At 39.6% G+C, this 12,088-nt stretch overlaps 2 protein-coding genes across 2 annotated transcripts; one reads left to right on the forward strand and one right to left on the reverse strand.

Annotated features, from left to right (window-relative positions):
• Window positions 1–739: 739 nt before the first annotated feature.
• On the reverse strand, window positions 740–6,457 carry eaf1 (ELL associated factor 1). Its single transcript, XM_053486107.1, has 6 exons — window positions 6,206–6,457; window positions 4,816–4,910; window positions 4,579–4,715; window positions 4,295–4,461; window positions 3,610–3,825; window positions 740–2,521 (listed from the first exon to the last, which is right to left on the reverse strand). The coding sequence occupies exons 1-6, from the start codon at window positions 6,306–6,308 to the stop codon at window positions 2,472–2,474; spliced, it is 768 nt and encodes a 255-aa protein (XP_053342082.1). The 5' UTR covers window positions 6,309–6,457; the 3' UTR covers window positions 740–2,471.
• A 1,007-nt stretch (window positions 6,458–7,464) lies between these two features.
• pmvk (phosphomevalonate kinase) lies at window positions 7,465–10,401 on the forward strand. The gene is made up of 5 exons (XM_053486859.1): window positions 7,465–7,599; window positions 7,883–7,946; window positions 8,022–8,174; window positions 9,534–9,663; window positions 9,948–10,401. The coding sequence occupies exons 1-5, from the start codon at window positions 7,511–7,513 to the stop codon at window positions 10,127–10,129; spliced, it is 618 nt and encodes a 205-aa protein (XP_053342834.1). The 5' UTR covers window positions 7,465–7,510; the 3' UTR covers window positions 10,130–10,401.
• The last annotated feature ends 1,687 nt before the right edge of the window (window positions 10,402–12,088 follow it).

Here is a 12,088-nt window from a genome sequence, read left to right on the forward strand (position 1 = left end):
ACTCCATACGTCGGTAAATGTGTATGGTGGTTCATTTTGTGTTTAAAAGGGGGAAAAAGATTCATATTAGCTATACATACATTTAAAAAAAAAATTATACGCAGTGCCAAAGCAATATTATATTTCCCGTATGGCACAACATACATTAATACCCGGATGTCGTAAAAGTAAGCGCGAGGCTTTCAAGCTTTACCTGGTCGATTAGGGTTTATTTTAATTTCAAAATAAAAGTAGTTTTTAATTATATTAATTTTTTTAATTATTATTTATGTTTATTCCTTTAATGGTTAATTAGAAATCCAACAGCGGCGTAGTGGTTAGCGCTGTTGCCTTCCACCTCCAGGGTTTGGGTTCAATTCCCGCCTCAGGGTCTGTGTGCATGGAGCTTGCATGTTCTCTCCGTGCTTTGTGGATTTCCTTTGAATACTCTGGATTCCTCCTACAGTCCTAGGATGTACGATTTAATGCTAGTTGGCAATCCCAACTTGCCCGTAGTGTGTGTGTATGCCCTGCAAAGATTTGGCACCCCATTCAGGGTGTACCCCACATCATGCCCTACGTATCCTGGGATAGGCTCCAGACCCCCCTGCAACCCTGTATACAGGATAAAATGGTATAGACAATAAGAGTGAGTGAGAATACAATTTAATTTGAATATTTCTTTAATGTGCATGTTGTAAAACTCACTCCACACAAGCATTACTACCTGAACATTAAAAGACAGATCCTGGACATTGCATATTGCAGAAAACGGCTCTTTATTACACAGGCACGGAAAAAGGAAACTTTCCAGTTGAAGATGACTCAAAGAGCAAAAAAGCATTTATATTCCAAAATACTGATCTTGACTCTTTTCGAGTCCATGTTTCTTCTCAGCTTTTAAGCTAAAACCTTTACACTTAGCTACAATTAAGGCTAAAGTCCTTTATACAGTTTCACTATTTCATCTGAACAATTTCTTTCTTTATTTATACAGAGAAAGCCACAGTCATTCATTCAGATAAAATGTGGATAAACAGTCAAGCCGCATCGTGACAGACGGTAAATTCACAGCATGGCAAAGTCAGAAAATGACAGCAAAGCAAACAGAAAAAAACATTCAAACTTTACTTGCACAAGTTGCATTTATATGCAATCTAAGGAAACCCAAGACTAGATGTCCACTGCACACGACATGAACATCAACGCTGCTTTAAGGGCGTGTTTGTTTACAACGCAGGACGTCAAGAAACCTGAAAACACTCTGTTTCTAATAAATTTACTTATTATTTGAGGTAACATGTCAAAAAACATTCTGAATTTAATATTAATGGAAGTTACAGATGTACTGTAAGCAGCACAATGTGAATGTACGCAGTTGCGTAAAGATACTTATCGCTATTACGCTATAATAGCTTCTCCGTTATACCACAATCCGTCGTGCATTTTTATATATTTTACCAGTTTATCTGCCCCTCTTTGTGAGGTACTTGCGTACAGTGGACATGTAGCCTATGAATACTGCCCCCTTGTGGAGAATAATCCAGCTGATAACAGTAATCGTGTTACAAAAGCTGTACAGGATCCTGAATGTGCTGTTGTTTCTGCATTCACAGACACAGGGCTTAGTCCAACATCGTCAATCGTCACTGATCGTGATAGTACGACAAATACATAACACACTAAATGGATTATGGCGGAATCTCAGCATACGAATTTAATGCATTCTGAAGGCAAGTTCTTGAGGAGAAAATTCAAAATGCGATGGGAAATTTCCCTTAAGAAATAATCTAATCTGTTTCAGCCACCCAAAATGCAGAGTAAAATTTCTTGCAAAATTAACATTTTTAAGGCAAAAATTCTAAAGGGAGGGCCTTTGCATGCTGAGGTTCCAGTATATTTATTTAATGCTAAGCACTACACTGAGCTGAAGAAATGAAGTGACATGCTAGTAATTATATGGCTACTTGAGGCTCCACCCATTTTGGTGACATACAATACGTTACCAAAACAAAGCCAAACTCTATATTAAATATGGCTAAACGTTGCAGTCCTTGTATAATCCTCCAGGTGATGCCATCGAAACTATTCAAACATATGCAGGCAGCACAGCTTCTTGTGTTATATAAGTTGCTAAGTTTGTTTAAAATTGTAAAAAAAAAAAACTCTGAAAATAAAGTTGCCATAAAATCGGCTCGTGATAATATCGTATCAGGAGATCCCTGGTGATTCCCGATCCTATCCGGTAAAATCCGGTAACAATCCTTAGAATACACTTTAACAAAAATAAAAATAATCTAATAAAAAATACAAACTAGACTTTCTGCTCTGATGAAGTTAAATATACATTATGTATATATCTCATAGCAAAGACAAAACCGTAAAAGCACAGGCAGCTTATGTTAAAACGTAACGTAGGAGAAACAGCTTGTCACGATGTCAATGGAATATCAGAAAGAGAGCAGTGCTGAACGAGGGACGATGGGAGGACCTTAATCGCCGTCGCTGTCGCTGCCTGATTCACTCAGCTGCAGATCGTTTCCTGAAGAGAGAACAAACACAGAGACAGGGTTTAGAGCATAAATTCTTTCAGGGTTTTTTTTTTTTTATGATTTCTGGCTAACATCAGCTCCCCTACTTTTTTTCTCAAAAAACTAAAGTGACTGCTTTCTTCAAAGTGATCTCTGTTGAACTTCACCTGCCATGCTCTTCTGGATCAGCTTATCCTTCTTAAACCAGCACAAAGTAGCAGTGGCGTGTAAACCCCGCCACTGGTTTAACAGGCGGATGATAGTACAGGTCCCTCAGTACAGTACAGATCTCTCCCTATGCTTCAGCACAGAGCTGAACTGCAAAGATTAACCATCGATACAAAATAAAATTGGGACTGCCATTGGATGGTGGTATATTCGCCTCATTCCTGAGCAAAAACTCAACAACTAATTATATTTTCTCCATCACAGGCACTCACTTTGGCCAGGGTTGCCAAATCACACTGACAAAATCCCCATGTGTATTGCTAGAACCTCAAGTACTCCAGGCCACATAATATTAGTACTGGAACTTATACTGTAGCCCTGATTTACATGTGTACATCATTTTTATGTTACTCTATTTTTTTATTCATTTATTTATTTATTTATTTATTTATTGTTGTTTTATATTTATTATTTTATTATTATCATTATTATTATATTCTCTATTGTTCAAAGGAAAAATAACGAAAAAAAAAAACCTGTGTACAAACACAAAAAATAATATGAGGTGACAATAGGAGGAAAACCTAATTAGCTTGTTTAAGCAAAAGGAATGTTTTCTCCTTTGTGTTCACCCACACACACACTGGAGACCCACTTCCATGTCTAAAAATAAGAATTAAGTGAATGTTAGTTATTTTTAGACACTCTGCGTGTGTGTGTGTGTGTGTGTGTGTGTGTGTGTGTGTGTGTGTGTGTGTGTGTGTACATGACCCGCATGTAAAACAAACATTTAGCACCACCCAATGTTCCTCTGACCATGCTCCTACCATGCCTGGATTTAGGCTTAGTAGCTTATTTTTGTTTAATTTAGATTCAATTGAGCTGTGTGTGTGTGTGTGTGTTAGTGTATGTGTTAGTGTGCGTTACTTACTCAGCGTGTTCATTAGCTGGTTGTTGCCCTGGGGTTTCTCCGTGCCGTTGCTCACAGCCTCTCGGCTGGGCGACAGATGGAGGTTGGCACTCTCCTGCTCTCCGTCGCTGCTCGAGCTGTCGTCGTCTCCGCTACCAGAACAACTACCCGAGTCTGAGGAGCTGCTGCTGCCACTGCTGCTCATCTGCTCAATGATCTCCACCTCCGCCCGCAGCTCTGAGAGAGAGAGAGAGAACAACAAAGAAAAATTTTAAAAAGAGCATCAGAGAGAAAAAGAACGAAAGCGACAAAGAACGAAAGAAAGAAACAAAGAAAAAGAAAATAATCTTAGGGCATTTATACACAAAGAGAGAGAGAGAATTGGAAAAGAAAGACATAGAAAGAAAGGCAGTGACAGAAAGATGAGGAGATGGGAGAGAGCAACAAAGAGACAGAGGAAAAAGGATACAAAAAAAGAAAGAACATTTAAGAAGTGCAGCAATACAGACTGAAGACAAAAAGACAAAGTGTGAGACAGAGAAGAAGAATGACAGACAGGCAGAAAAACAGGAAGAGACAGAGAGGTGGTGAGAAAGTGAGACACAGAGACAGAGTGAGATAGGTTTAGTCAGTGTGAGGTGGGTGTGTGTCCCCGTTGTATGAAGCGTGTGTATATTTGTGCAGGTGAATCTAACTGCCGCCTCACCTCTCTTGATGTCGTCCAGCTGGGGTTCGGGGGACGGGTTGTCCTTACTGGGGGACGTCTTGACCCCGGCGCTGGGTTTGGTGGGAGTTCGGAACTGAGACGCGGGCTGACTGGCTCTCACTGACTGCTGCTCGATCCGAGCCTGGATCTTACTGCTGCCCTCGGCTCTGACACAACAACACGGGGGTCAAAGGTCAGCCGGATATCAGCAGCAGCTTGCCAACACTGTCGTTTATCAGTGATGGAAAATAACACACAAACTGCACTGAGGTACGAGCTCTCACCTGGTCTTCTTGACCTGAATGCTGCTGCTCAGCTTTTCCAGCACGAACTCGCCCGTGTCGTGGTTGATGATGAGCACGCAGTCCTTCTGATACGGCCGCTTGTTGCCTTTAAACACCGTCATGGGAGGAGTCGAACCCTTGTGACATCAACAACGGTTAATGAGAGTGAAAAGGCAGGCAGATAAGTTTAAGTCGGGTAAGTGTGAGTGTGAGTGTGAAGGACAGAGGAGTGCTCACTGGGATGTGTGGGAGAGTAATGGTGACCTCGTCTCCTTTCCCCACCTGCAGCTCTCCTTCACACGACGTGTCGATGGACGCCGGCTTAAAATCATCTGCCATGGGATTGAAACAAATATAATCAAAATGTGTGAGACCCTTAAGCAACCTTGCCTTTAGTCTCTATATTTAAGGTAATAAGTGCGGAAAAAAGAAAATAAAGGAAAAAAGAAGGAGAAAGAGAAAAAGAATAAGTGGGAGAGAAGGAGAAGGAGAAAAAGGAAGAAAAAGAAAGAAAGAAAAAAGAAAGAGTGGGAGAGAGGGGGAAAGAGAAAAGGGATAAAAAAAAGAAAGAACGAGAGAGAGAGGGAGAGAGAAAGTAAAAGAAAGAAAGAAAAATCACTTGTGACACTTCCACAGATGATAAAGCTGCGTCGTTGTGATGCAGTAGAGGCTCGCTGCAGGGTTACCTACCATCATTGCTGTCACTACCATCATTATTGTCACTACTGTCATTACCGCTATCATCTTTATTGTCACTGCTGACATTACTGTCACTGCCGTTTCTACTGTCACTAATGTTACTGCCATCACTACCATCATTGCTGTCACTACCGTCATTATTGTCACTACTGTCATTATCGCTATCATCATTGCTGTCACTGCTGACATTATAATTATCATTACTGTCACTGCTGACATTACTGTCATTGCCATCACAACTGTCATTACTGTCACTACCATTACTACTGTCACTAATGTTACTTCCATCACTACCATCATTACTGTCACTACCGCCGTTACTGTCACTACCCTTACTACTGTCATTACTGTCACTAGCATCATTACTGTCACTACCGTCGTTACTGTCACTACAGTCGTTACTGTCATTACCGTCACTACCGTCGTTACCGTCACCGCCGTCGTTACTATCACCGCCGTCGTTACTGTCACTACCGTCGTTACTGTCACTACCGTCGTTACTGTCACTACTGTCATTACTGTCACTACCATCGTTACTGTCAAAGCTGCGAATACAAGAAATGAATCAACCCCAGAACCCCCCTCGTAAACACACTAGAGCTTTAAGCGCGCTCAGGTCTACAGTATAAAGCGTTACAGGATAATTACAGTATTATAACCCCACTTTAAAAAGAAGTGTGTGTCTGTCTCCTCATGCACACTCTCAGGCCTGGTGTTTAACACATCAGTAGGGTGATAAAGCATTAATAAGAAATGTCCATGTGACTGTAATAATGAAACTGAGACCCACACGATCTTCAGCAGCCCACGAACAGGAGTGAAATCTCGCGAGAGTTGACGGTACAGTACGGGATGATGGCTCTCGGCCCCTCTGTGTGTGTAGGTGTGTTTAAAAGGCGTGTAAGCAGGAATAAAGCGCTTCACTCACAGCGGATGGTGTGGAACGAGGACTTGGCTCTTTTCTCGAAGCTCTCTCCCAGCTTTAAAACATGTTCCTCTTTATCCAGCGCCGCATTACAGCTTCCGTTCATGACTGTAAGCCGCTGGTCACTTCCTCACGGCCACATTTACTCACCTGCAGCCGGCGAAACGGGACAAATCCGCTCTTACGTCCAAATAATATTCTCTCACTCACAACTTGTTGACATGATAAAGACTTCCGGTCGTGTTAACAAAATAAAAGTCGCTGGGCGGAAAAAGGAAGCTGACAAAACACAAATAAAATCAAAGCAAACAAACAAACATCTCGCCATTTTTCCTGAAAATGCTTCTTTTTTTTTTTTATCAAGTATTGACCTATACTTGTGTGATAGAAAAAAAACTAAGAAGAAATGCTTTAAATTATCGCGAAAGTGTATTGGTTAGCTGTTATTTTATAAATTAAATGCATTTACTAATATATTTAGTATTATAAATGTGTACTGAGATATTTTGAATATTCTAATAAATGATTATTATCATTATTATTATAAAAAATATTGGCTCCTTAAAAAGTCTAAAATATTCAGTTAGTTAGTTTTAATGTTGTTGAGCTGCTACTTTTTTAATTTAATAATTAAATACATTAACCTTTATTTTTAAAAAGGCAAGTAATATCCAAATAGTGCATATATAGTCATCACAAATTAAATATTGTATTTTTATGACTTTGTTTTATTTTTATAATTTATATATAATTTCTTTGCTTGTATTTTCTTGTTGTATTGCCTATTTTATGAGTTTGATAATTATTTAAATAAAAAAACACATAAATAAATAAATAAATAAATATAAAATAGGAAGTAGAAATAATCATGAATATATATATGTATTTTATTAATAGGCGAGAGGGAACAAAAACGACGCGCGTGGCGTGACATTCATCCGATAACCGTAAAGACAAAAATATACTCGCTGTTGTGTTTTTTTTTTTTTTTTTTTTTTAAAGGGACACTTTTTCCGTTATAAACAAATGTCTATTTTTATTCCAATATGTATGCTGTTATACATAAAGCACTGTGCATTTTGTAAGTAAAGAAGTATGACATTATATATATATATAATATATACGTATAGTCGAGCTCGTGTATTGTGTATGTTACGGTACACAGAACGGAAGATGACGCGATCCCGCGTCAGGAAGGATTTTAACCAATCACGGTTTGGGATAGAGAGCGGAGGCGTGGCTACATGAAGAGAACGCGGAAGTGTGTAAGAGTGAGGATGCACAGAAAGCGTAGAAGTTTTATGGATCATGACAGATTCAGAGAATAAACTTATTATGTTATTCAGCGGAAAACGGAAGTCTGGAAAAGATTACGTAACAGATTTAATACAACAACGGTGATATATAATAATATTCTTTTGTATTGAAGTTTAATTCAGTGCTATTATTGTGTTTAAAGGTGCAATAAGCAACTCTTATCAGTAATGATAATAAAAAAATAACCTGAACAAAAATGTACACCGTGATTAAAATGCTTGTTTTAATCAGTTTTTTTTTCGGACAATTGAGATTCTGTGGCTGAGAAAACATGTTTAGTAAACCATGGTCCGGTCCAGACAGATGCAGGGGGTGACATGTTTGTTTGTTTGTTTGTTTGTTTGTCACCTGTCTGTTGTGTAGGTTGAGCCCAGAGTTGTGCTGCATCCTCCGGCTTTCTGCTCCACTTAAAGAGCAATATGCAAAGGTATAAATCAGATCCTAACTCCAAAATATCAATTCACTGTAAATTTGTTACATTTAAAATTCCGCGCATCACCAGGAGCACGGGCTGGACTACACGCAGCTGTTGGGAGCAGGCCAGTATAAAGAGCATCACCGAGCCGAGATGATCAGATGGGGAGAGAGCAGGAGGAATCAGGACCAGGGCTTCTTCTGCCGCATGGCCGTATGTGGAGCCTCTCAGCCCGTGTGGGTGAGTAACAGGGTTTTAGGAGCATTTTAACTCGCCTGCATTCCGATCGGCTTAAAGTGTTCCGGTTTAGAATAGTGTGATAGAATTAAATGTGACATAATAATTGAATTTTTTTTTTTACAATATATAGTTACTATTTAAGTCATGAGGGTGAGTAAAAAAAATTATCGTCTCTCTGGCTGGAGAATTTATTTTAATTAACTTTTAGAAAAGTTGATTAACAAACATTTTTCGACATTTAACATCTCCTCGCTTTTCAGTACACTTTGTCCACCATCTGTCAACAAGCTTTCAAGTTCCCCCATTAAAGAAAATCTTTCAGACTGACCTGTGAGCCAGGAATGCACCGCTGTTTTCACTTCTTCATCAGAAGTGAATCTTTGTCCTCCATCATAGGGCTGCTTTCAGGGGATCAGACAGGTTAAAGTCTGATCAGGACTAAAAGGAGGATGCTTTAACATGTAAAAAATTACAGGCTTTTTTGCAGTGTCGAATTTGAGGCGGTAACATGCTGCAGTTCCTCTATAATCCTGTAGGTGGTGCACGCTAAACTATTCACACATTGGGTGGGAGCACAGCATCATGCGTGGTAGGAGCGGATTTTTTGCTGAGTTTGTTTAAAATTGTAATGAAATTGAAGGATATTAATAAAATCATGATAGTTACAGGATCACAATACAAATCAAACAACATCGTATTGGATGGTCCATCGTGATTCCCGTCTCTAGTGGTTTGTATAAGCATTACAACTTCACTTAAGCATTACAATTACCGCTTATGTGACAGTCTTTGCTAATGCTACTATTTAAACCAGTGTCAGTATGTACAGAGTTTGAGCTTTGGGTACTCAGGTGGAAATAGGGGATGGGTTCAAGAAACTTCAAATATTCACTTTTTAACCACATAGTTTTGCTCAATTTGTCAGAAATCAAGCATATTCCAAATGCATTATGACAGAAATAGGACACTTCATACATAAGCAATCAGTGACCTAGTGTGTAGGGAGTCTTTAGGGACCTGATTCTCTTCCATATGCCTGGGGCTTTCACCTCTCTTCACATAAGTGCAGTATCACGGTGGTAAAAGAGAAAGCCCAGTCTCACGCAATGATTAGCTTGATATACTGTAGATAGATGGCTAATACAGTAAAGCTCTGTTTAGTTTTAATTCTGAAGCACTTTGTTATAATTTCCTTTTCATATCCTGTATGCTCCATAACTCAGGACTATGGTTAGACTTTAACCTCACGCACTGTAGGACTGCATGACCGGACCAGCCGCTTATCGCTTACCGGCTCCGACCTGTCTGTCTCTCTCTGACTGTCTGTCTGACTGTCTGTCTGTCTCTCTGTCTCTCCAGATTGTGAGTGACTGCAGGCGCCTGTCTGATCTGCAGTGGTTCTGGAACGAATATCCAGAGCGGTGTGTCTGTGTCCGAGTGGAGGCCTCTGAACAAACCAGGGCTCAGAGGGGATGGAGATTCACTGCAGGTAAGAGAAAGAACTATTACAAACCATACACACTAACTGTGCAGGTGTATCCTAAACATACCAACAGTTACAATGAGGGAAATGCTTAAGAGTGACCAGGATTTCTGCAAGAATTACTCATAAAATGAGTCTTGATGTTCATCTTGGTGAAAGGCAGTTTGCAAAAAGTCAAGAGTTATTCTAAAAGCAGTTCAGCTAAGGGTGGATCGTACTAACAACAGCTCAATAGGAATAGCTCAACCTTGTACTGTACGTAAGCTGACTAATGTTGTTTCGCTCCTCAGGAGTAGACGATGCCGAGTCCGAATGCGGTCTGGATCAGGGAGTGGACTTCGACTGGACCATAAGAAACGACGGAGACGTCGATCTTCTCGACAGACAGCTCGAGGGACTCTTGGCGTTAGCTAGGGAGAGGACACGTGAGCGCTGGTGCACACAAGACAGTACGGAATTAAACAGACAGTGAAGAGGAGACATGCCTGTGGAACAAAAGGATCATGAGCCGTTACCGCAGAGCATTTTCTTTACACACGTGAACGATTGCTAAATATCGTGTTGCTTGAGGAAGGCGATTAGAAATTGTCTAATGGTCAAACATTTTAAGACTCTCTCATTTATCACCACATAATTTTCATACATTTTTAGGTTAAGCTCAACACATTGGTTTGAGTTTAATTCCACAGAACATCATGTAAGTGTTTTAAATATGTATTAAATTATGAATTAAAATGTATTAAACAATAACTCTTGATTTAAAAAAAAAGGTCTGTTATAACTCAGATTACAGGTTTACATGAATGCATTTGTTCTAATGTTAGAATAATTCCATCGTCTTTATCCTGATGGGAGTGGTGTCTTTTCAGGATGACTCCGCCCCATCCTCCGGGCACAAGTGCTCACTTGATGGTTTGATGAAAATCCCGTTCCAGATTAAATCTCTGCTTTTTTTTATTTTAAAAGATTCTGAAGCAGGAATTCGCATACATTCACCTTAATGAGTTCGGACGCTGATGTTTCACGAGGAGACCCGAGACGTCGTCAGGACAACAATTCATCCCAAAGGTGTTCAGTGGGTTAGCGGTCTGGCTCAGGGCTCTATGTCACACTCGAGATCCGTGTCTTCACGGAGCTGGCTTTGCACACAGGGGCGTTGTTCTACTGGAACAGGTTTGTCCGCTTGGTTCCAGTCGAGGGGAAATATTAATTCTACTGCATATAAAAGACATTTAATACGCGAACGTGCTCCCAAGTTTGTGGCAACAGCTTGATAAAGAATCACACACACAGTTAAACGTTTGGACACACCTTTTGTTTTGTGATTTATTTTCTACATTCTAGAACAATACTGGGGATTTCAAATCTATGAAATAACACATATGGTATTTGGTAACTAGATAACAATAAAATTATTCAATGTTATTTTAAGACACAAGGGTCAGCTGTTCTGGAACAGTACTGTCAAGTGCATTTGCATAACCAATGAAGCATCATGATGAATCGCCTTCAGCATTGCTTCATAAGGTAGAAAGACATAAAAAATCAGGATCCCAAACTTTTTGACTGGTAGTGTGATACGTCAGGTGTCCACATACTTTTGGTAATATAAGTGGTATAGTGCAACCATGGACAAACAATGTCCTCCCTAATGAGTCATCCGAGCCGTATATATTTGATTTGGCACGTTTTATGCCGAACGCCTTTCCTGACAGAATCCTCCACAAATTTTTTTTTCCAGCTTCACCGAGTTCCCAGAAAACTAATCAAACCGTGATCTACCACAAGAAAGGAGGAACGCCGTCTGTACTGATGGGGCCATCTGGAAAAATCAATCTACAGATAAATTTAACCAACATTTAAAATAATCTCTCTATATATTTTTAAATAAAATTTTATAACTTGGGCCCGAAATCGTGACTTTTCGTTAATGGGGCAAAATATCGATTCATGTATGTATCATGATTCTTTCGTGTGGCAAATCGTTTTGTTTCTTTATATATGTATGTTGGGGGGGGGGGGGAAACTATGCCGTTCCTCTATACTCTTGCAGGGGGTGCACTCTAAACTATTGACATATAACCAGTGTTCGCAGCATCCTGTGTGGTAGGAGCAGATTTTTATTTTTTTGGCTTTAATTATTTAAGTTTGTTTAGAATAACAAAACTGGGGGGGATGATATTAAAATGGGATATTTATAAATTAGTAATAGTTACATAATCCTAATACAAATCAGCACCAGTGAGGTGATCATCCTCAGATATAAACCATGCTCTATAAGTGAAGAAACTTCAAGTGAAGCAACAAACACATTCTGATGGCATTACAGTTTTAAGTTACAGCTTCTGATCTGCCTTTTTCTCCCAAACCCTGTTTGTATCAATTAGTATCAAACCCACTCATTACACACATACACGTCTCAAAACAAGTC

The sequence above is a fragment of the Clarias gariepinus genome, chromosome 25 (genome assembly GCF_024256425.1).
Source record: "Clarias gariepinus isolate MV-2021 ecotype Netherlands chromosome 25, CGAR_prim_01v2, whole genome shotgun sequence".
In the NCBI taxonomy this organism is placed as follows: Eukaryota; Metazoa; Chordata; class Actinopteri; order Siluriformes; family Clariidae; genus Clarias; species Clarias gariepinus.